Source organism: Mya arenaria, chromosome 5 (genome assembly GCF_026914265.1).
Source record: "Mya arenaria isolate MELC-2E11 chromosome 5, ASM2691426v1".
Classification (NCBI taxonomy): Eukaryota; Metazoa; Mollusca; class Bivalvia; order Myida; family Myidae; genus Mya; species Mya arenaria.
In genome coordinates, this window is record NC_069126.1 from 21,069,859 (window position 1) to 21,094,827 (window position 24,969).

The 24,969-nt window shown below is 35.4% G+C and overlaps 1 protein-coding gene across 5 annotated transcripts in view; it reads right to left on the reverse strand.

Annotated features, from left to right (window-relative positions):
* LOC128234268 (EGF-like domain-containing protein comC) overlaps positions 1-24,969 on the reverse strand; it is a 62,370-nt gene that overhangs the window by 31,401 nt on the left and 6,000 nt on the right. For all 5 annotated transcript variants that reach the window (XM_052948409.1, XM_052948408.1, XM_052948407.1 and 2 more), the window contains exons 2-7: positions 19,860-20,071; positions 19,176-19,499; positions 10,722-10,841; positions 8,877-8,996; positions 7,769-7,912; positions 6,176-6,304 (exon numbers count right to left, since the gene is read on the reverse strand). In XM_052948409.1, coding sequence (XP_052804369.1) covers positions 6,176-6,304; positions 7,769-7,912; positions 8,877-8,996; positions 10,722-10,841; positions 19,176-19,499; positions 19,860-19,965 — 943 coding nt within the window. In that variant the 5' untranslated portion in view covers positions 19,966-20,071. The remainder of the gene's footprint in view (positions 1-6,175; positions 6,305-7,768; positions 7,913-8,876; positions 8,997-10,721; positions 10,842-19,175; positions 19,500-19,859; positions 20,072-24,969) is intronic.

Here is a 24,969-nt window from a genome sequence, read left to right on the forward strand (position 1 = left end):
TTATAGGGTGTTATAAAACATATAATGCATACTATGAATTAGTGGCGCTTAAGGATTAATTTGTAATTAATTATAAATCTTGAAATATGCCCTTAAAACTGTGCTTATGAATGCCAAAACTATGTTGTCTCCTTAACTTTAAATATAATACTCCAATATAATAAATATAATAAATCCAAACAATACTTTTTACTTATACTCAATATATTTAAATACTAATTTGGAATCAGTGTTGACTTAAAATTAAATTCTTACTGATGTTTGTTAAGTAGGCAATAACAAGTTTATTGAGTTAATTTGAATTGTTCATATAAATAAAGTTATATCTCAACAAGATTTGACAACCAAACCAAGTTGCTTGTAATAATTTGAGGGCTTAATATGTAACCCATGCTCTAATTAAATGCAAATATATAAAACTGGACATGTAAAAAATCATTTCATGATAAGATCTATGATTTTTAACTTACATGACATAGTGTTTTATTGACAGCAAGAGGGTTCTAAATGAGAATAGAAAAATGAAGCATATAGAACATTTCTGCTTTCACCGGTCAAATGTGCTAAAGGAATTTTAATTTATAAGTAAAAGATCCAAATGCAAACATGACATAGTTATCTTCTGAATCAATTTCACAGATATATACGTTTATATTCGTATAATAAGGCTATCAATTTATCACCACGTTCTGACAGAAGGTTTGAAAAGATCTATTCATATGCAATCAATTTGAAAGTTATTTATAAAATTGTACAGATCATATCAGAAGATAATGTTAACTTAAAGTTTGCAATTTCTAATTTTTGTGCATTTTTGTAAGTAGCCAATTGAATTGTTCAGTAAAGACAATATAAATAATTACTATATTATATGTAGTGTTGGCCTGAAATGTCTCATACTAGGAAGTGCCCATACATGAAGGATGAATAATTCAATAATAAAACAAAGTAATGAATTCATTTATAATGCTTCTTTCAGTAATTCAATCAAAATACATCCACCGATCCCATTGAAGGAAATATGAACTAAACACTATGTTTTGATAGGAAAATTAAAAAAAAATAATAATTAGCTTTTAGTTTTTATGGGAGAATTTTCAAGACTTAAATTGCATTATCAGTTGAAAGATTCCAGACAATATAAGCATACCTTTCTGAAAACAGCTTTGTAAAAACATATTGTTATTGATGATCTGTAACCCCTGCGAAAAGCAGCTCCTGTTTTCAAGAACAGTTCTTGACAGTTCTTGAACAGATGGGAACAGTTCTTGAACTGTGCTTGAACAGATCTTAATAGAATTCAGGGGTAATTTAGTTTTCATATCGAAGCCTTAATCTGGGGGGTTTTGTGATTCTAAGGCATAATAACATTTTGCAACAATAAAGGAATGGTACAAATCTTGTTCAGGCTTACGGATCTTAAGACCTCAGCCTACACGAAATTTTGGCAATAATTTGCGTGTATGTAATTACCCCATGTACATTTTTAATCAGTAGAAGTATTTCAGATTATTGACTTTATTATATCACTAATCCAGGACAACAATGCTGTGAAACCTTGTCTTATGAATGGTACAAATCTTGTTCAGGCTTACGGATCTTAAGACCTCAGCCTACACGAAATTTTGGCAATTATTTCATTATATCATTACCCCATGTAAATTTTTAATCAGTAGAAGTATTTCAGATTATTGACCTCAAATATTATATCACTAATCCAGGACAACAATACTGTGAAACCTTGTCTTAGGAATCTTTCAATAACAGAATTAATGTTGTTTGTGTAAGTGAACTTAGCAAAACAACCATTTTATTATATTGATTTCAAAGTCATGTTATAATAAATACTGTATGACATCAGTGTGGAATATCATGTCCATTTATAATAGCTTAAATAATTTGTTATTCATGAATCCTGAAATCATTAACCAATTTCAATGGAAAAACCTTTTTTATTTAAGCAATTTGATGTAAAGGTTCTAGTGTTTGTTGATGTGCATTGATCAAATTTATAACTTGGTCGGGCCTCAGGCACAGCCTATTTGGTAAAGTCTGGCCTAGCACCATTTGGTAAAGTCGGGCCTCAGGCACAGCCTATTTGATAAAGTCGGGCCTCAGACACAGCTTATTTGGTAAAGTCGGGACTGGCACAGCCTATTTGATAAAGTCAGGCCTCAGGCACAGCCTATTTGGTAAAGTCGGGCCTCAGGCACAGCCTATTTGGTAAAGTCGGGCCTCAGACACAGCCTATTTGGTAAAGTCGGGCCTGGTACAGCCTATTTGGTAAAGTCGGGCCTGGCACAGCCTATTTGGTAAAGTCGGGCCTCAGGCACAGCCTATTTGGTAAAGTAGGGCCTCAGGCACAGCCTAATTGGTAAAGTCGGGCCTCAGGCACAGCCTATTTGGTAAAGTCTGGCCTAGCACCATTTGGTAAAGTCGGGCCTCAGGCACAGCCTATTTGATAAAGTCGGGCCTCAGACACAGCTTATTTGGTAAAGTCGGGACTGGCACAGCCTATTTGATAAAGTCAGGCCTCAGGCACAGCCTATTTGGTAAAGTCGGGCCTCAGGCACAGCCTATTTGGTAAAGTCGGGCCTCAGACACAGCCTATTTGGTAAAGTCGGGCCTGGTACAGCCTATTTGGTAAAGTCGGGCCTGGCACAGCCTATTTGGTAAAGTCGGGCCTCAGGCACAGCCTATTTGGTAAAGTCGGGCCTCAGACACAGCCTATTTGGTAAAGGCGGGCCTCAGACACAAGCTATTTGGTAAAGTCGGGCCTCAGGCACAGCCTATTTGGTAAAGTCGGGCCTCAGGCACAGCCTATATGGTAAAGTCGGGCCTGGCACAGCCTATTTGATAAAGTCGGGCCTCAGGCACAGCCTATTTGATAAAGTCAGGCCTCAGGCACAGCCTATTTGGTAAAGTCGGGCCTCAGGCACAGCCTATTTGGTAAAGTCTGGCCTGGCACAGCCTATTTGGTAAAGTCGGGCCTGGCACAGCCTATTTGATAAAGTCGGGCCTCAGGCACAGCCTATTTAGTAAAGTCGGGCCTCAGGCACAGCCTATTTGGTAAAGTTGGGCCTCAGGCACAGCCTATTTGGTAAAGTCGGGCCTCAGACACAAGCTATTTGGTAAAGTCGGGCCTCAGGCACAGCCTATTTGGTAAAGTCGGGCCTCAGACACAGCTTATTTGGTAAAGTCAGGCCTGGCACAGCCTATTTGATAAAGTCAGGCCTCAGGCACAGCCTATTTGGTAAAGTCGGGACTCAGGCACAGCCTATTTGGTAAAGGCGGGCCTCAGACACAAGCTATTTGGTAAAGTCGGGCCTCAGGCACAGCCTATTTGGTAAAGTCGGGCCTCAGGCACAGCCTATATGGTAAAGTCGGGCCTGGCACAGCCTATTTGATAAAGTCAGGCCTCAGGCACAGCCTATTTGGTAAAGTCGGGCCTCAGGCACAGCCTATTTGGTAAAGTCGGGCCTCAGGCACAAACTATTTGGTAAAGTCGGGCCTAAGGCACAGCCTAATTGGTAAAGTCGGGCCTCAGACACAAGCTATTTGGTAAAGTCGGGCCTCAGGCACAGCTTATTTGGTAAAGTCAGGCCTCAGGCACAGCTTATTTGGTAAAGTCGGGCCTGGCACAGCCTATTTGATAAAGTCAGGCCTCAGGCACAGCCTATTTGGTAAAGTCAGGCCTCAGGCACAGCCTATTTGGTAAAGTCGGGCCTGGCACAGCCTATTTGATAAAGTCGGGCCTCAGGCACAGCCTATTTGGTAAAGTCGGGCCTCAGGCACAGCCTATTTGGTAAAGTCGGGCCTAAGGCACAGCCTATTTGGTAAAGTCGGGCCTAAGGCACAGCCTATTTGGTAAAGTTGGGCCTCAGGCACAGCCTATTTGGTAAAGTCAGGCCTCAGGCACAGCCTATTTGGTAAAGTCGGGCCTCAGGCACAGCCTATTTGGTAAAGTCGGGTCTGGCACAGCCTATTTGGTAAAGTCGGGCCTGGCGCAGCCTATTTGATAAAGTCGGCCTCAGGCACAGCCTATTTAGAAAAGTCGGGCCTCAGGCACAGCCTATTTGGTAAAGTCGGGCCTCAGGCACAGCCTATTTGGTAAAGTCGGGCCTGGCACAGCCTATTTGGTAAAGTCGGGCCTGGCACAGCCTATTTGATAAAGTCGGGCCTAAGACACAGCCTATTTAGTAAAGTCGGGCCTCAGGCACAGCCTATTTGGTAAAGTCGGGACTCAGGCACAGCCTATTTGGTAAAGTCGGGCCTCAGACACAAGCTATTTGGTAAAGTCGGGCCTCAGGCACAGCTTATTTGGTAAAGTCAGGCCTCAGGCACAGCCTATTTGGTAAAGTCGGGCCTGGCACAGCCTATTTGATAAAGTCAGGCCTCAGGCACAGCCTATTTGGTAAAGTCGGGCCTGGCACAGCCTATTTGGTAAAGTCGGGCCTCAGGCACAGCCTATTTGATAAAGTCAGGCCTCAGGCACAGCCTATTTGGTAAAGTCGGGCCTCAGGCACAGCCTATTTGGTAAAGTCAAGCCTCAGGCACAGCCTATTTGGTAAAGTCAAGCCTCAGGCACAGCCTATTTGGTAAAGTCAGGCCTCAGGCACAGCTTATTTGGTAAAGTCAGGCCTCAGGCACAGCCTATTTGGTAAAGCCGGGCCTGGCACAGCCTATTTGGTAAAGTCGGGCCTGGCACAGCCTATTTGATAAAGTCGGCCTCAGGCGCAGCCTATTTAGTAAAGTCGGGCCTCAGGCACAGCCTATTTGGTAAAGTCAGGCCTCAGGCACAGCCTATTTGGTAAAGTCGGGCCTGGCACAGCCTATTTGGTAAAGTCGTGCCTGGCACAGCCTATTTGATATAGTCGGGCCTGGCACAGCCTATTTGGTAAAGTCGGGCCTCCAGGCACAACCTACTTGGTAAAGTCTGGCCTGGCACAGCCAATTTGGTAAAGTCGGGCCTGGCACAGCCAATTTGGTAAAGTCGGGCCTGGCACAGCCAATTTGGTAAAGTTGGGCCTGGCACAGCCAATTTGGTGAAGTGGGGCCTGGCACAGCCAACTTGGTAAAGTCCGGCCTAGCACGGCCAATTTGGTAATTGCATTATAAAGCATTATCAATTTAATGTTTAAAATTTTACCAAAATGACTGTACAGTGAATTTAAAAAAAAATCATCCATCCCATTGGAAAAAAATATGAAAATTAATTTAATACTGTCCATATTTGCAAGAATTTTATGATTACAATTTTCAACATATTTAGATGTTGTTCGGTTAGCGCAGTGGTTAACGCACTCACTTCTCACCTAGGCGACCCGGGTTCGATTCCCGGCTTGGGCGCATGTGAGTTTGGTTTGTGGTCACCAAGCCGGACAAGTGGGTTTTCTCCGGGTTCTCCGGTTTCCCCCACAACACAAGACCACACTCTCGCGTAAAATCGTGCCAACGAGAGTGATTAATATAATGTTGTAATAACTTGTTTCACAATCGTTGTAAAATAAATATGTTTAAACTAACATATTTAAAGTGAATTGCTGGCTATTATATGTATTATACCAAGCATACACAAAGTTGTTAAAAGAAACAAGATTTAAATTAAGAAAAACACTGACATAACATTGAACAGAACAAGGGAGAGCAGCCAACATCAACAATATGTTTCAAGGAGGGCATACACAAAATACAAACAAAAAAGCTGAGACAACGCTAAAATATAAACTTTTTTTGCATGAGCATGCAAAAAGTAAATGATCATTTGGCATGAGGAAGACCCGGAGAGTGAGCCCGAGGGTGAACCAGAGAGTGACCCGGATATATATGAAAGCAACACATAAAGCAACCAAGACAAGGTGCACGCAAGAAAGCTCATTGTTAAAATGAACAAATTTTACAGAACAGATCTGAACATAGTTTTTAACGACAAAACTTAAAATCACGAAATAAACAGAATGTAGCAATCACACAAACACTGCTATCAGTAATGACAAACAAACTGAACGGTAAGCTATTAGAAGACAATCAATAATTGAGCACAAAAAGCAACAGTGCAAGACAAACACAATAGAAGGTATACTCAATAAGCAATGTGCATGAAATCATAATTCCATGCCGCAGAATGCTACAAACTCAACCCCACACAGCTTATAGAGAGGTCGATGTACGTTACCAGGTGAAAGAATACAGATGTTGTTCGACTGTTCGTATTGATAGTCACACACACAGACAAAGCCATTACAGTTCGAATGTACAATATAGCATTGACGGACTGGATTCACACACGCTTGGCCAAGACTCACTGAAACACAAGTTTGGGTCAAACAAATTTCACACCAACAACAGTGTTTCAAGGACGTTAAAAACTGTTACCTTATCAATGCCCAGAAAAAGTTATCCCTTTTATCTTATACTGATTGTGTATAATTATTCAGTGTGGTTAAACCTTCTTTGCTTGTTACCGTAATCAAGTTTCAATGTCCAACTTATTTTTCAAATTATGACATAAATGGAAAAGCCCACCTGAAATTCCTAATTTTTTCGTATAGCCATATTTATTTAATTCAAAACAAAAATATAAATAGATGTACAATGTACAAAACAAATAATATATAATGTGTCTCAATAGATTGATATGAGTTCCTCAATATAACGGTGTTTACTTGTTCTGGATTAAAAAAGTAGAATGTTATTCAAGATAGTGGCTCGGTTCCATTTAGTTTTTACTAGATAATAACTCCTCAAATATGTGAGAAAAATGAAATAGTATTTTCAGTATGCTTGAGAATACTTGAAGAGTTGATTTGCCTATATAATGGGCTGAAAGAGCCAAAACAAAATGTTCAAAGTACCAGTATACAGTAATGATGTCACACAGATTGACCAGTAGCTGGATTACAAGGACAAGCCCATACAAGCCCATACAAGCACATTCCACATTCTCAACACTATGGGCAAACTAACAGTGAAGCACTAGCCTCAATTTTAACTTTTGCCAATCTAAATCTGGAACTACAAAGACTAACTTTGCAAGCTGTCAAACGATGAGACTATAAAAATGCACTAAATTGTATTTCTAAGGTAACGAACGAAATCAAACTTCTTAAAACTACAGCATAAAGCAAGTGAAATAAGGGTAAACATTAAGGAAATGGGATACAAAATAAAAACAGATACAACAAAAAGGGGAGATAATTCAGATTAGCTCCAGTCTCATAAAGTTGATGGAAAAGTTAAGACAAAGTGTCACACCTTGAAAGAGCTTTAACATTTCTGATGTAAATTTTAGACCTGCATACTTGTAACATTTAAACTAATCTTTTTACAAATCAAGTTAGTGCAGACTGAGGATACGATAATTATTTAAAAAAAAAAAGTAAGAACTTTTCAACTTTTTTAGGTTGGAGCTCATCTGGATTTAACACGTTCTTATATTTAACATAAAATAATGAATTACAAAACCATGAGAATAAAACAAAACAAAAAATACAGCAACATAAAAACAAGAATTATCAATTTCTAATATTATAATTATTATTATTATTATCATTTTTAAAGCATTTTCAAAATACTGCAGGCTTTTATAATTCTGAAGGGCACACATTAAAATGGACACCATATGATACTTAAAACAAAATGTAAACAAGTATTTCTGTGAATTAATCAAATCTTTCTGAAATAACTTCTAATAGTCTACAGAGAACATGAAACAATTCACAAAGTACAGACATTCCAAACAACATATAAAATATTGACTATCTCTTACCTTGACTCAGGACACAAGTGGATCCTGACTGTACGTAGCCGTTCTGACACTCGCACACGTAAGGCTGGAAGCTACTGCACTGGGAGTCGCTTGGTGCACATGCCTGGCTATTGCCAACAGGACAGCTACTACCGAGTTGTTTTTCTGCAAAAAAAACAACAATAACAAATGAATAAGAAATACAGGCTTTAACAAAAACAAAGATGATTAAAAAATGATAATGCATCAAAATAGTATTATTTTTCCAATGATCGGTTACATCTGGAGTTTTAACAAAAGCACTCCCATCACCATGCCAATGCTTATCCATTTTAAACAAGCGACATGACAGAACTTCTTTTAAATCATTTTGAAGCTAAACAAATTTTATTTTCTAACTCTGTTCTTCCTCTTTCCAAGCTGAACAATATTGGTACTTGGGATAAAAAATGATATGCTATTTATTTCATAAAAGAACCCTTATTAAATCAAGTTTTAATATTTAATTAAGACTTCAGCATAAAAACATATGTTTGTTTCCAGTTTCACAACGACCCTAAACCTTTGATTGCATTGAAAAATATGTTTTATCTCGTATCATATGTCTCATTAAGTTTCGGGTGGAGGTAAAGTAACCAACCAGCTACTTCTTATTCTACTCAAATTCATTCATTTTTCCTCATTTGAACCAGCTCAATTGTCATTTGAATCATCCAATTTGGCCAACAGCTTGTTCTGATTGAGAACACTGTATAATTTGTTTGATTTTTTTTTCTTTTGGAAGCTATTGGCTTTTAACAATACCAGTGATGCTAATACTGTAGAGAGAATCTTTAGCATTTAATTGATTGTTAGTTGTAGCAGAAAAATCTCAAGAAAAAGTTTGCAAAAAAAAAAATTGAACCTCATGACCTTCCCTATTTTTTTTAAGCATGAAACTGGAAATAAGCATCATATCATTTATTTACACCTAAAGAAATTTACAAGAATAATTCAGAGAGCATTTATTGTTATTGTCTTCCTTTTCACAAAGTAGAAGTCTGGTAGACTGTCAAGCTGTAGGAGTCAAGACCCAAAATTTGGAGTCTCAGACTTCCATTAGTGATGAACCCCGAGATTAAAACCTTACTAAGGATACAGCTTCCTGAGCTGGCGTAGTAATTGGTGTTGCAGGCACAGATAGACTGGGAGTTGCAGATGGAGTTTGCGACCGGACAGCTGGAACTCGCACAGCTGTCACCAAGCTGGACTGGAAATAACAAAGGGAATAGTTGGTCAATATATCTATGTAAGTTTCTATTCTTTTATCACTTGCAATCAGAGGTAACAGTCATGTACTATATATATTTCCCTATATTTGATTTAATTCCTATTTGGAGATTATTACAAAAAATGTAAAATGTGCCGAATAAAACAGTCTACATTATAGGTTAAAGGCAGCATATATACATATAACAGCTCTTCCTGCTAGACAGTGAAACTTTGCCTATACAGTCAAACCTGGTTGAACGGTCACCTGCTTTAAATGGCCACCTGCCTTAACCGGCCACTCCAAATTCCCCCCGTACGTTTTTACTATATAATGTACGTGCATTAAGCGGCCAACTGTCTAACGCGGCCACGGCCACTAATTTTTGTCCCCATGAAGCCATATAAACACTAATTAGCGGCCACTAATCCCTTGTCACTGACACTTCCGCTGATCAATTTTTCCAATACACAGCTTCAATTGCGTAAAGAAGTTTACAGAAAAGAACGACGGCCTCGGATATTTCCGTCATCCAATGAAAATGAATATTGCATCACACGATTGCCATGCGTGTTTATTCATCGAGAAATCATGTTTATTACGCGTCGGCGAATGTTTTGATCAGAATTGACACACTTAATGACACAATTATTACGATTATTAAATAGCTTCTTTTAAGTTGCGAAAGGCATCAGGTTTTCATTCAGTAAGTTATGTATTCTACAAAGTATTTGCCATCAGCTATGCTCTCCAACTTCCCAGGAGAGTGGTCAAGTGGTAAAGCATTTAACTAGCTTTCACCCAAGAAGTCCTGGGCCCAATTTTTCTAAACTTCTTAAGCTTAACAGGCTTAAGTAGCTTAATTATTTCAATAAGCGGAAATATGTACTTAAATCAAATTTGGTTGAATGAAAAATGATTTATTGTGATTATCATAAAGCCTAAAAAAAAATATGTCTGTTTCGGGTAACCCGACCCTACCTATAAAAATGCGCCGACCAACTATTTTTTTCCGTTTCTGAGCAAAAAAATACCCGTTAGCGAATAGAGAGTTACGAAGGGCGGATAAATGTGAATTGGACGATCAGAATTATTGTTTATATGATAAAACAAAGTCAGGCAATGACAGTAATGTAGGAAAGACTGCCATGTGCAAGGAAACACTCTGAACTTACGACAGATTTGAAAAAAACAACAACAAAAAAACAAACAAATTCCTACCTACCCTACCTAAAAAATTTGGGAAGGTTACCCTAAACAAACATTTATTTTTTTTGGCCTAGAGATAATTCCTATCAAAAGTATAAAAACTCTTAAAAAAGTTAATGTTATGCAAATTTATGAAAAACAAAAATAGTGTGAGCTTAGCTTAATACTGTTATAAGGGATTTAAAAAGTTTCAAGAAATTGGGGCCTGTGGGCTTGCATTCACAAACATTCTACTTCAGATTGCAACTCAGGCTCAGAAAAGTGAATTCTTAAATGTTTCAAATTATCTTCATTAAAACTATAAAGGCAAAATCTATATGCAAGAATGTAGAACAGGTTTTCAAACCCAGACACAGACATTTGTGAATTTTGTCCCTGGCATCAGTGCCCCATCAAGTGATCGTCCTCGTTGCCATGAAAACAGAGTTTCACTTTAATTGGCTTCAAACTATCTTTACAATTGAGTTTACTTAAAATGTATGGACCTTACTACCTGTAACATTGATTGGTACATACTCTGATTGCATGTGTTTCCATTCACTGTGTAGCCAGTTGAACACACGCAGATATTGTTGCTGCACCGGGAGTTTGCTGGGGAACACGATATTGCTGCACTGCAGGTCTGCCCAAGATTTGCTTAAATGGAAGCAATAAATAATCACATGATATTTGGCTCATATTGTTTTTCCACAATAATGTTTATCAATCCATTTTTGTTACATCACAGTTATATTATACTAATGCTTTTGAAAGTCATGTTTTTTGTTTCCAAAATTATTTGTAAAGAAAGAATCCTTTGATAGGAATTTGTGACATTTATAATATAATTGACATGCGTTATGTTATCTCTTATAGGAAACAAGTAGAAATATTGCTCAGATTTTTCATTATTTTTACTAAAAAAATATCATGTCTGTCAAACTAGGAATTTCAGATTTATTTTAGCACTTATAATATTAATAGAACCATTTAAAACCAGGGAAGCACAGGTGCATTATTACGTATATTAACAAGAGCTGTCATAAGTAAGCGCACTTGACTATACGCCACTTTGTCTAATAAATGAATACAATAATGATGTTATATGTTCCTGTCAAAAGCAATAAAAAAAGTCAAATTGAAAAGTAAACAAGTTATGCTGCATTGCGACAAAACCAGGTTTTCAATGATTGACAGAAGAGCTTCAGCCTTTATTGTGAGATTCATTTTTTTTTTTTGTAACAGTGACCATGATCTTGACTCTAAGAGCCCCAAATGCAATCCCATGGAAGTCCTCCATAAACTCTTCCTACATACCAAGTTTGTTATTCAGTACCAACAGGGTATCTACTTTTAGTAACAGTGGCCTTGACCCTAGGGGCCCCAAACACAATCCCATGAAACGTTTCCATTAACTCTTCCAATATACCAATTTCGGTCACAATATGTCAACCCAAACTAAAGTTATTCAGTACTCACAATTTTTCTATTTTTAGTAACTTTGACCTTGACCTTGACAATGACTCTCAGGGCCAAAACATAAGGCCTCTATAAAACTCCCAAAAACTTAAACCAAACTTTTTAAGTCAATCAAGCTAAGATGTAGTTATGTAACCTACTTGTGTGATGGCCGTAAACAACAGTTCTGAGTGAAGTATTAAGTCAATTAAATGAAAAAAATAAAAGTAATTAGTGAAAATCCAAACTTGCCCTGAAACTTGAATGGGACACAATGTGCCCAAAAACTTAAACTTCCTTTAAGTTAAGTCAATCAGGGGCCATAATTTGTATTTATGATAATATGGAGCTATGTAACCTTATTGTGTGATAGCCTTGCAAAACTGCATGATGTATTTAGTAAATTAAAGGAAGGGTATTGGATTAATATGTGAAAATGCCATGTTGCCGTGAAACTTTAACCGGACGCCCATGATGAGGCAGACCCCAATGCCGACATGAGTTGTATAGCCTTCTTATTCTTCAAATAAAAATCAAGCTAAAAATGGCTTGGAAGGAGGTTTAACACATCTCGCAAAACAGTCATGCTATTCTTATAAAGAACAGCAAGAATGAGTGAAGCAGAATGATACTGGCACAACCTTTGCTTTCAATAATTCCTCAGTTGATGGATCTAAGGAAAATACTAGCTTACTCAGAGAAATGGGACTCCTACAAAACTCATCTATTGTTGCTTTTTACAGTCAAACTCAACTATTATTAAAAAGCTGCACTCTCACAGATTAACCGTTTTGACAACTTTTTTCTTGGAATGAGCCAATTTTTGCGTAAATGGCACATTTCAAGACAAAAAAATATAAAAAGTTTTCGAAATGGTCAAACTGTGAGAGTGCAGCTTTAAAGCCAGAGTTATGGGCCTTGATTACCAAGTTAATATTGTTCCAGGCAACATGTGTACCAAGATTCATTTCCATATCTTGAGACTGAATCTTTTTTGTTAATTTTTTATCACAATGACACTGATTACGACCAGGACACCAATTAAGGCTTTATTATTGCCAGTCAGTAGATAAAGCACCTGACATAATAGGGAAATACGGACAAGCTCAGCTATAAGCGAGAAGATTTAAATTCTTGTAAACAATATTTAAATGGGGCCATACCTGACTGATACATTTCACTACTGACATCATGGAAAAGATAGACGAAGACGTATCTTTCAACTTTTGGCGACATAGCAGCAACAGTAAAAACAGTTATGCCACTACCGATGACAATTCTACGCTGAATTACACTATGTCCCAATCTCAAAGCAAATATGAGCAACAGGATGATGCTACTATCCATGACGAATCTTTCTCTTCAGAGGCTAGCCAGTCGTTATTAATTATTCCGACATCACGTATGGTGGTTCCAAAAACGAGACAGGACTTTACATCTCTGAACTCCTCGCCATTAATCAGTTTGCCACACAATTGTAATGTGTATCCTGAAAATAGTAAATCGCTACTGACTGGTGTATCGACACCTGTAACCTCGAAAACAAACTCTGACCAAGGACTTTCGTTTCATGAAACAAACAAAAAACTGCCTCTAAATCAGACATCGACACCTGTACACAAAAGACTATGTGATGGAAATTTGACACGAAATGACATAACATATGAACAAGGGTTACAGAATCAAACGCTGTTGAAGGAAATAAAAAGTCAAATTCATTTGTTGCAGCAAGTGAGTTTAAACCTACAGGGTCAAGTGGAACAATGCAACTTGAAAATAGACTCTTTGATCGAGAAATCTGCTACTATGCCTCAAATTGGATGTGCTCACAATATATCGGATACGACAGAAGGTGAAAACTCCGAACTTGAAAAAAAAAAAAAAACTTATAGTCAGATCTTGACAGGGAACGAAACCTGCTTGCAAAATAACCAACAGCAAAACACAACTCAGCGAAAGAATAATGGAAGCAAAACTGTTAAATTGACACAGAAAATACAAACGGCGGAAAAACCGTCTTTGAAAATGGCCACTAATCACAATCAGGCACGCAAAATTGAAGTGGTGATTAATAGACCAAGCTCCGACCCTGGAACATGTTACCATGACCTGCCGCCTGTGTGTGATGAAACCGCACCTACAAGACGACACGACCAATTCAGAAGTCCGACACGAGACCACTCTCAATCACCAAATAAAAAGATTCTTTTAATGGGTGATTCAATTCTCAACAGAATAAATATGAAGGGTTTACATTCCTACGTACACAAACATTCTGTTTCAGGAGCCACTGTGAAAACATTACTTAGAGATATTGAATTATTCGATATTATGAACTTTGAATGCATTCTCATTTACATCGGAGGAAACGATATTTCTGGAAATGCGGATCACGATCTTCTAGAAGAACAGTATGATCAACTGATAGCCATGATTAAATCTCGAAATCCAAATATCAAAGTTATTCTTTCAAAGTTGGCACCGCGAGGGGATGTTGACGTTACAGCTGTCAACATGATCATCGAACGGTTAACATTACATCATGGAATCGAATATGTGGATAATTTTAGGTCGTTTTACGATAGAAACGGACAACTCATTATGCGTTTCTATAATTTCACTGACCATATTCATCCGTCAAATTCGGGGATCAAACGGATTCTGGGAACAATCAATGAAGTCATTCACATAGTTTATGACTTTACGAAATGTGTATATCCACCACGTGCGGCAAATAACTACCGTGGTAATCGAAATGTTAGGCGAACTGGCAGTACAAGAATGGACGATGATCGATGTGTAAATTGTTTTGAAAGCAACCACCAGACTCACGAATGTAGACACAAACAACCAATAACGTGCTGGTATTGCGGTCTGATTGGCCATAAATCTGACAAATGTTGGAATTAGGAATTCGGCAAAGAAGCCGTTTCCTGTGGCATAGAAAGTGCAAATTATTTCGCAACTCTGCAAAACATTTGTGACACATGCAATGGAACTAACTGTAACTGTGACTTATTTTCCCAGAGTAAAAGCTGTTTAAATGATAATATGAATACATGTATATATAATATAAACGATGACAATGACGTTCAAAACTCTAACGCTACTATCTTAAATATTTCGGAACACATAAATTTAACTAATTTAGGATTAAATAATAAAAAAGGTTTAACCATCGGTCATTTAAACGTAGCTGGACTGTCTTCTAAATTTGATGAATTACAATTAATGCTAACATCTAAGAAAAACAAAATAGATATAATGGGTATAAGTGAAACGAAATTCAATGAAAACCATAAAACTGAAACATTTCATATAGATGGATATCAAGTACCTTTTCGTCGCGACCGTTTATTCAATGGCGGTGGAGGTTTGGCAGTATATGTAAAACAAAACGTAAATTGCATACGACGATTAGATTTAGAAGGAGATGATATAGAAATAATTTGGTTAGAAATTATGCCAACAAAATGTAAATCGTTTTTAATTGGTTCACTTTACAGGCATCCAGAATCTAAAGTTGCATGGAAAGAAATATTTGACACTCATATAGAAAATGTTCAACTTGAAGAAAAAGAAATAATAATTTTAGGCGATATAAATCGAGATTTATTAATTTCCAAAATAAATGATGAATGGTCTAGCTATATTTTATCGCTAGGATTAAAACAGTTAATTAAGCAGCCGACGCGTGAATGTTCAACTTCAAAAACTTTAATAGACCACATTTATACTAATTGTGATCAAAATATATGTAATGTAAGCGTGCCCAAAATAGGAATTAGCGATCATTATCCGATCCTATGTACAAGAAAGTTAAATTATAAAGAAAAAATCAATTCACATAATTTTATAAAATACAGATCATTTAGGTCATTTTCAGAGGAGTCATTTTTATCAGATCTTATCAGAATCCCCTGGGGTAATCTAAACAACACTGATACTAATGAAGTACTTCACACTTGGGTATCTAATTTTTCAAGTGTTGTAGATAATCACGTCCCAATTAGAATTCACAGAGTTAAACACATAAAACAACCAGATTGGTTTACACCTGATATTTTAGATGAAATTAAAAAACGTGATAAATTTAAGGCTAAAAATGATATGGATAACTACAGAGTTTCAAGAAATAAAGTTTGTACATTGATAGATAATTCTAAAAAAGAATCTTATAAAAGAAAAATTGAGGAAGGAAAATCAGACCCTAAAACAGTTTGGAAAATATTTAAAGAACATGGTGCGTCTACAAAAAAGACAAACAACTGTAATTTAATAAAAAACATTCATAAAGATGGAATAGATATTACTGATAACCAAGATATTGCAAATACTTTTAATAAATTTTTTGTAAACGTAGCAGCTAACTTAAAAGAACCTATTCCAACTTCAAATTTTAATAAAGTAAATGATTTTGTAAAAACAAAAGTTCCTGATCATATATATTTTCACATTCCTCTGATTACGGAATCCCAAACGCGTAAAATGTTAAATAATTTAGATGTATCCAAAGCTACAGGACTTGACCAAATAGGGCCAACACTTTTAAAATTATCAGCCGATGTTATATCAAATAGTCTTACGTATGTTATAAATTGTAGTATAAAACAAGGTGTTTTCCCAGATGAATGGAAATGCGCCAAAGTTAATCCTTTATTTAAAAAAGGTTCATCAAATGATGTAAATAACTATAGGCCAATATCAATTTTACCTACTCTTTCAAAATTGATTGAAAAACATGTGCATGATTCATTTGTTAATTACCTTAATCATTATAAATTATTATGTAAATCCCAAAGTGGATTTAGAAAAAAACATAGCTGCGAAACCGCATTAGTATGTATGATAGATAAATGGGTAACAGCTTTAAATGATGGAGAATTTGTAGGCGTTGTTATGTTAGATTTTTCTAAAGCATTCGATTTATGTTCCCACGAAATACTATTAAAAAAATTACAAATTTACAAATGTGGAGATAATACTATTAAATGGTTCAAGTCTTATCTTACAAATAGAACTCAAGCGGTGAACTTAAACGGTGTTCTCTCTGATAAGCAAATTACGACATGCGGGGTCCCGCAAGGGTCTATTCTAGGGCCTCTTTTATTTATTTTATTCATAAATGACTTGCCTATGTATGTACAGGATAATGTTTCAAACGTTGATATGTATGCAGATGATACTACAATATATGACACAAATAAATCTAAATTTGAAGTTGAAATGAATTTACAAGCTGCTTTGAATAACGTCAGTACATGGTGTCTAAACAATGGTATGGTATTAAATGCTTCAAAAACCAAAGTAATATTGATAACGACACCCCAGAAGCGGACAAAATTAGTTAATCAACCTCTAAATTTGAAATATAAAGACTTAAATCTGGAAATCACAACAGGTGATAAAATTCTTGGCATATATATAAATGAAAACCTTAAATGGGATACGCATATAAAATTTCTTAGGAAGAAAATATCTAGTAATTTGTGGCTATTATCAAGAATTAAAGTATTTATTCCTGTTAATTATAGAATAATGTTTTACAAAGCCTATGTCCAACCACATCTTGACTATTGTAGTATCATTTGGGGTAGTACAAAACAATCGAATATCCAGGTTTTAGTGCGATTACAACGAAGAGCATGTCGTATCATTCTAGGTGAACAATATACCACTTTAAGCGAGGCTTTGAATATAATTAATTCTCTTAATATTGAACAGAGGGTTTCACTTCATAAAGCCAAATTTATGTACAGGGTATCGCAAAATGCAGTCCCGTCATATATTCAAAATATGTTCAATTACAATGTCAGGCGTCCAAATCATTTACGTTCTTCAAATAAATCGGATTTTTTAATACCCAAACCAAATATAGAACTTTTTAAAGGGAGTATGTCGTACTCTGGGGTAAAAGTATGGAATAACATTCCAAATGAAATAAGACAGAGCGAAAGTATTAAAAGTTTTACAGTAAATTATACTAAGTGGATAAATTCGAATCAACAGTCATAAAGCTAAAATTGTAAATATGGCCATATGTAAGTCTGTAAGTTAAACCTCTGCCGCCATATGTATGTATTATGTTGTTGTGTAACATTGTTATCATGTTGATCATGTTTATGAATAATGCTAACTTTGAATTTGTTATGCTGATTGTTATATTGCTATATAATTATGTATTTGTATGTATGTAAATATTGCTTTAGAGGGCCCCAAGGAAGATTAGTTTACACTAATTGGGTTACCCTCTGTAAATAAAGACTTTCATTCATTCATTCATTCAAAAAAAAGACCCTTCAAAGTCAAAGCCTAAACAGCTAAATGTAGTTAAAAGTAACCTCCTGTTTCAGGATGTTACACTGTACACTGTTTCACCAGGGTATATTAGTACAATATAATTATGATTGGAACTATCTGGAAATGGGAAGTTTAGGGGACCGCCAGCTAAAACAGTAGCTGTGAAAATGTATATACGAGGACCGTTCATAAAGTTTGCAGACAGGCTTTGTATTTTGTAAAATCGATATGTAATGTTAATTTAACATTTTAACATGTCACCTTTTCAGACCATTGAATAAAGAGATTGTGTACCTAAAACATATCATATTTGATTCAGCGTTGCTAAGGAAACTAAATGTGAGGAACATGGAACACTTTGAAAATGCTTTGGGACATGAAATACTTTAAACAGTATATTGAATGACATGTTGTTTACGTTAAATTGTTTACATAAATAAATGGTAGGTTGAATTTCGTCCTGTCTACAAAATTTATGAACAGCCCTCGTGGAGGTAGAAATCACTGGCATCTCGGGGATAAGGTCATTCTGGTTTGGGGTCAAGTCATAAAAGAAAGGTGTGTTAAAAACATGAGGGCCTTTCTTACCAACATCTTATTATTGTTATTTTTTATCACTTACTGTATTGTAGCCAAAAAATTTCCTTGTGACGAGCGTAGTTCATTTATGACTCTATACAAATACTGCTCATACTGAACTTCGCAAACTTTAAACAGATTGCTTGATAGCACGCAGGGATCCCAAAAAGACACATGCGAGAGTCTCCTAAAACGAGGTTTATTGATCCGGATTTCTTATCTTTAAATTTTGCAAGACATTTTGAAAATTGATATTTCTAGTGTTTTTTTACATGAAACAAGATGTTGTATCATTGTACAAGCATATATATATAAGAAAGGCCCTGCCATGCTAAAAATCTTGGGACAAAACAGAATCAAAACAAACCTTGTGTCACTGTTAAAAACAATGAATTTCATTTTCATTAAACAATAAAAAATATTTAGCAGAGAATGAACAACAAACATCTGAGGTTAAAGAAGAAAATTAAATCATTATATATAAGTAGTAGACATAAAAGATTGTTTATGTCATAACTATATTGTATGTCATATTCCATTTTCATATCTTTAAGCACAAAATTGACAAACATAATAAATAATATGCAAAAATTATCTTGTTGTTTTTTGTTGAATATGATCATAATAAAAAAAAGGCTGTGTAAATGGATCAACCTTGATTTGTTGCGGTGATCACCGTATAAATGCTCATGGTAGAAGATGTCCCCTGGTCATTGACTGTGCAAAAGAGGCGCTTTCCTAGATGACTCTGCACGACAGTAAACGTCGCCTGACTAATCACAGACCCGTCAGCGCTGTTTGCCGTGTCGAATAGTTGTGTGGTAAACAGGCCTGCGTTTGAAATCGTGGTCCCGCTGGTGTCTTTAATCTCCCAAACAACACTTTGGGGGTCAGGCCCCGAACCAGTGACAGAACAGTTGTATGAAGACACGGACCCGACCTGAACACTGACTGCGTTATGCAAGATCACGGATGTCGCTGGAATGGTAATTACATTTATATCTGACAAGCCATTTTCCTTAACATTTATCAGATCATTTGAACTTTCTTTGTGTACAATTTTGAAGATTTTATTTAATTTATATGTTTTATATATCTTTGGTACCAATGGTGGCGTTGCGCTGCATTTACCAGTCTGTATTAATGGCACTGCGTAATGCACCGGTCTGCCAATACCAAAATTCATTAAAAAAAACCTCATCATTATCTTTTTATATAGACTATTATGGCATATGTTATCAATATTATGTAACCTCTAGCTTTGGGTATTGATCGATACAGTTCAATCAACAGCCTTATATATTGAATACACACATCGTTGCTATTTCAAATACTTACTTGTTGCATGAATGTGTGATAAACAGCTTAAAAACACAATTCCTAAAGTCCATGTCTGTGCTAGAACACTTGCTGATCTCAATTTGCAGGTCATTTTATAATCCATTTTTATGATGTGTGAATCACTGTATTGTACTATATAGCACCAGTCGAAAAAAACAACGAGTCAGTGAAGTGGTTAAATCCGCATCTTTGAGCGAAAATCTCACAGTCTGAAAAAAAAATGATATAAAACACTTCAATCCAAAATATGCCATTAATATGGTTTACAGAAACTTTCCGATATATAAATAATGATACAATTCATGCCATACATTTTGAAATATACAGAAACATTATAATATATATAGGATGTTTTAGAGTTTGTATTATATGAGGGCTGTTCTTGAAGACAGGAGCAAATTGCTTCCACCAGTTATTAATGGTAACAATATAACATAGACAATGTGTCTGATCCGTGTTCTAGTGGTAACACGCTTGACTGTCAATCCAGTGTTGCAGGTTTGATTCCCCGTCACATCACTAAAAACATACTAATTGTCTTCCAGGAGGGACGTTAAATGGGGGTCCCGTGTGACAGTGTTATACACTGGCCCACGTTTAAGAACCAAGTTAGCTCTAACCAGGGTTACGTTCTGTATGTGCACTATGCTCCAAAAACCTAAAATGACTTACAATCTTAACAGAGCACTCGTCGAATGAGCATGCAAGGCCCGAGTGCGAGTCAAATAAGCTTACACACCACCACCTTCCTGTATGCAGTTAACATTTACAATCTCTTTGAACAGTCAGAGCACTTTGACACCTTATTACATGAAGCAAAAAATGCAGCTTTATGATGTATAAAAATCTGTAATCTGCCCATATTTTTGCTGTGCTTTATCGTATTGTGTGGGTTTTTTCCATGAAACTAGAACGATAAGGTGAGTGGAATTAAGAACTCCTACATGAATGTGGATTTTTTTCTTATTTATCTCATGTCTTTTTATGTAAGGTAAGATGTTGTTACGCAACGCTCATGAAAACTGTCGTTTTAATGCAAAATTGGATGAAATTTATTTTCTTTATTTCGTGAACAAATTTATATGCACATTCCTTTCAAATGTAAAATTAATCAGGTGTATTGAGTAATTAAATGCTAAGAATAAACTGCAAAACATTTCATAACAAGAATATTTGCTTGATGTTCAAATCACATTGATTTAAACATTTTTAATGTTGCAATATTCGCCTTTGAGTATCTTATGTATATATTATAATTACCATACCCCAGAACTTTATTAATGTTTACGATTACATCCAAATTTTGAACAAATTGTTTCAACAGGTATTCAGCGTTATGTTTTATATAATTTTTTAACATGCAAACTAAAAATTGTTTAAAGTATTTAAAAAAACAAACAAAAAAATTCAATATGCTGTAGTGTGTGTGAGTTAGAACCAGCCGCCCCGTTAGCTCAGTTGGTTTGAGCGCTGTGCTAGTGTTCCGGTGGTCATAAGCCCCACACCGGGCTCACGTTTCCTCCCGGGTTTGCCGGCAGTCGGCAACATTTACTAGAACACATTACTGCCATATCTACACAATCTTTTTCTTAAATGATCTGAAATAGTTGACTCTTTGAAAATTAAATAACTAACTTATATTTAGAAATATAAAGCCTGTCCACGAACTTTAGGAAATTTATGAACAGCCCTCATACATTTATTCACATAGATACCTCCTTTTTTTGTCCCTTATGAATATTTGGAAAAAAACTGTCTTGTGTATTGTTCTTCTGTGTTTTAAAACTAATACATGAATGGTGAGCTTACATATAATGACTTTTAAAATTTACAAATACTATTTCATCAAAGATACACATAATATTAAAAGGACATAATTATAAGTTCATGTAGGAAAAACAAATTAATGCTAACCTAAACCAGAAAAAAATACTTATTAAAAACATTTTTTAAAAGTTGCATGTGCTTAAAAAAATACTGAACCATACCACAGAATAATTTATCCAATTTTTTTTATATATAACTGTACTATCCGCAGTAATTATTTTATCTCATTTTTACACAAAAAGTCCCAGAACAGTGTACATAATTTGTCATACAGTTCCCTGACAACCTCCTGATCACAACAAATGTTCCCCCTGTAGGCGTCCGCGATACAAGTCTAGGCCAACTACTGTCTGTAATCCATTTGTATTAAACACACATAACATTCAATTTTAATCCATTTCCCAATACCTTACTTCTGTCATTCTATTTCATCCACTTTAATTTTCAAATCTTCTATTTACACAATATTCAGAAGGTGTTATACACCTACCTATTATTTAATTTTACTGATATCTGGACTTTTTCTTTCTTTTTAGAAATATGAATGCTCTCCTTTCTGCTGAAAGATGTATTGTTATGGCAAACAAATCAATTCTTTTGTGAAAAAATCAACAGGGCAATCAATTTCTTTAAAAAGATTTTAAAAGGCGATAAACACAAACAAATAAATTAATTGCTTATTCAATGTTAACAGATGCTATAATAAGTGCATTTCTTAAAATACAGCTTCTCAAATTCATTTAGAAGATTAATGTCCAAGTTTGAATTCAATATGAAAAAAAAATGTTGAGTAGGTCATCCAACTCTCCCACTCATGGGTACTTCACATGACTGAAAAAACTCTGTTATTATTATTCCTATTTTAATTCTTTCAAATGTTTGAAAATAATTCAGAATTTATATTTATAATTTTAATATATGATTTAAAAATGTATTAAGCATTAGAACTAATTCACATCATTGTAATTGTAGAGAACAGATTTGCTGGAACAAGGGGAATAAAACAGAAATAATATTTTAGCAGAAGCACGGACATATAGACCATGGATTGGCAACTGCCCCATATCGGTGAAACGATAAGAAATAATAATTTACCCACAATCCTTAGCGCGCGCTCGGCAAATATCGGAAAATTCTGCCGAATCTCCGATATGTGATTAACGGCAATCTTCGGTTATTTCCGCCAACTCTGCTTATAATGCCTTGTTCGATATAGATTTAATTATAATTAATAACTGTGATTTCAATCAGATTCAATTCGACTATTATCAACTCAAATGAAAGTACCGCGCATTTGAGTCAATTTTAAACAATGTTTTCCTACATGTATATATTCGGCCGATGTCGGACGTCTCGAAAATGACCACACGGTAAGATCTCGGAATGAAATCCCACCGCACGCGTGAGTTTGTGATTATCGCATTAACACAGATGAGAGTTGCCAATCCATTGTATATAGGTCCATGGCAGAAGTTATGTTGCTTGTTACACTTATGGAAGTTATGCCTACTGCTACTATTAAAGATGCACTCTTACTCCCAAATAAGATTTACTGCAATTAATAAAATTGTTTTAATATTCCAAAAAAGGATGAATACATGTCAATAAACAATGGTTCTCATGAAGGATACTGAGTTGAATTTAAAAGAAATGAGCATAAAACACGGTATTTCAGAGTACCTCCGATGACAGTAAATCTGTTAGCATTCACTTATTAATAAATATTTTTTTGCTCTTTCTGATATTAAATACACGGTAACAATCTTGTTATTAATATTTTTGATAAATGAATTATTTAGTAAGTAGTTTAAGGCGTATCAGTCAAAATTGGTGTTTGTTATACATGTGTATGTTTTGATTTTAAATATCAGTTAAGAGTGTCACTTTAACTTGGGTTCCAAATGAGTTTTATCTGAATACCTGAATGGTTCCAGAGTTATACCAAACTGTTTCAAATGTACACACCAAAGCCCTCAGACTACTGAAGTAAGAAACTATCCTTTGTGAAATAGAGGAGTTTAAAGAATATTTAAAACTGTGATGAAGAATCTAGTCAAGCTAGTTTTGCATTTCTTCAAAAGAATTAGTGATGTATGGTAATATTGATAAACCGATATATTGTGCAATAATGCTGGTGCAATGCGTACAGCTACCAATAAACCATTAGCCGTAATATCTATGTTTTAATGTAAATTTAATTCAAACAAATCTCAGTTGATTTTTGGCTTATTCCCGAAATTGAAAACGCTTATCTGTGAAATTGTTGACCAAAATTTTAGGTACAGTTTTCTATGATAGAGGCTATTATATAATGGTCCATCGGAGCATAAATGTAAATATTGATGGTAAAACACATTTAATTTGCCTTAAACTTTGAAACAAAATACTTGAATTTTATTCTTATACGCCAAGCATATTGAATCAAGCTATATTATTATGGCATTGAAGAAATATTAAAATAAATAATTGTAACAATTAATACACAAACATCATTATTTGTTCACTTTATCCATCACCCTGTTCTAGAAGAACTGTTTTTAATAAATCATGACAAGAGATCCCAATCTCTCAATTTGATCCTTTTCGATAGCTCAACTGGCCCGGGCCTGACTGCATGTCCGAATTTGAGGCAACTCTCACTTGCACTTGTATAAATCAATGTTATGATCGTTTGAAATATTTCAGTTTATCTACTTTTACACAAAGTAAAAAAAACACACTTTTAATAGATTTTTAGTAATTAATAATCTAAATGTTCAGTATTTAACAATATATCCCGATAAATATCACAATATGCTTTGGGAATTTTAGAAATTTAAATTGCGATGTGTATCACAATATGCTTTGGGAATTTTAGAAATTTAAATTGCGATGTGTCTCACAATATGCTTTGGGAATATCGAGATACGCTTTGAGAATATCGAGATACGGTTTGGGAATATTGAGCGCTAGATACACTTATGGAATATCGTATCACGATACTTTTTTTCTCACAATACCCATCCCCAGTCAGCATTCTACTGAAGACGTTTTAAAGCAATTTATTTCATGGAGGAATACTATACATCATTTGATAAATACATAATCAGAGGTGTCAAATGAGTTGCCCATTTTCAGGAGTGGGTTATCTATATTTTGGCATGTCTTAATACGCATATCTTGTAAACGCTTAAGGTGGTGATAAACTAATTACACATATCATTTTCTTCGGCAAACATCAATCAATGCTCCCACATGATTTCTCACACAAAGTGGACCTGCTAGTTTTGAAATCATTCTT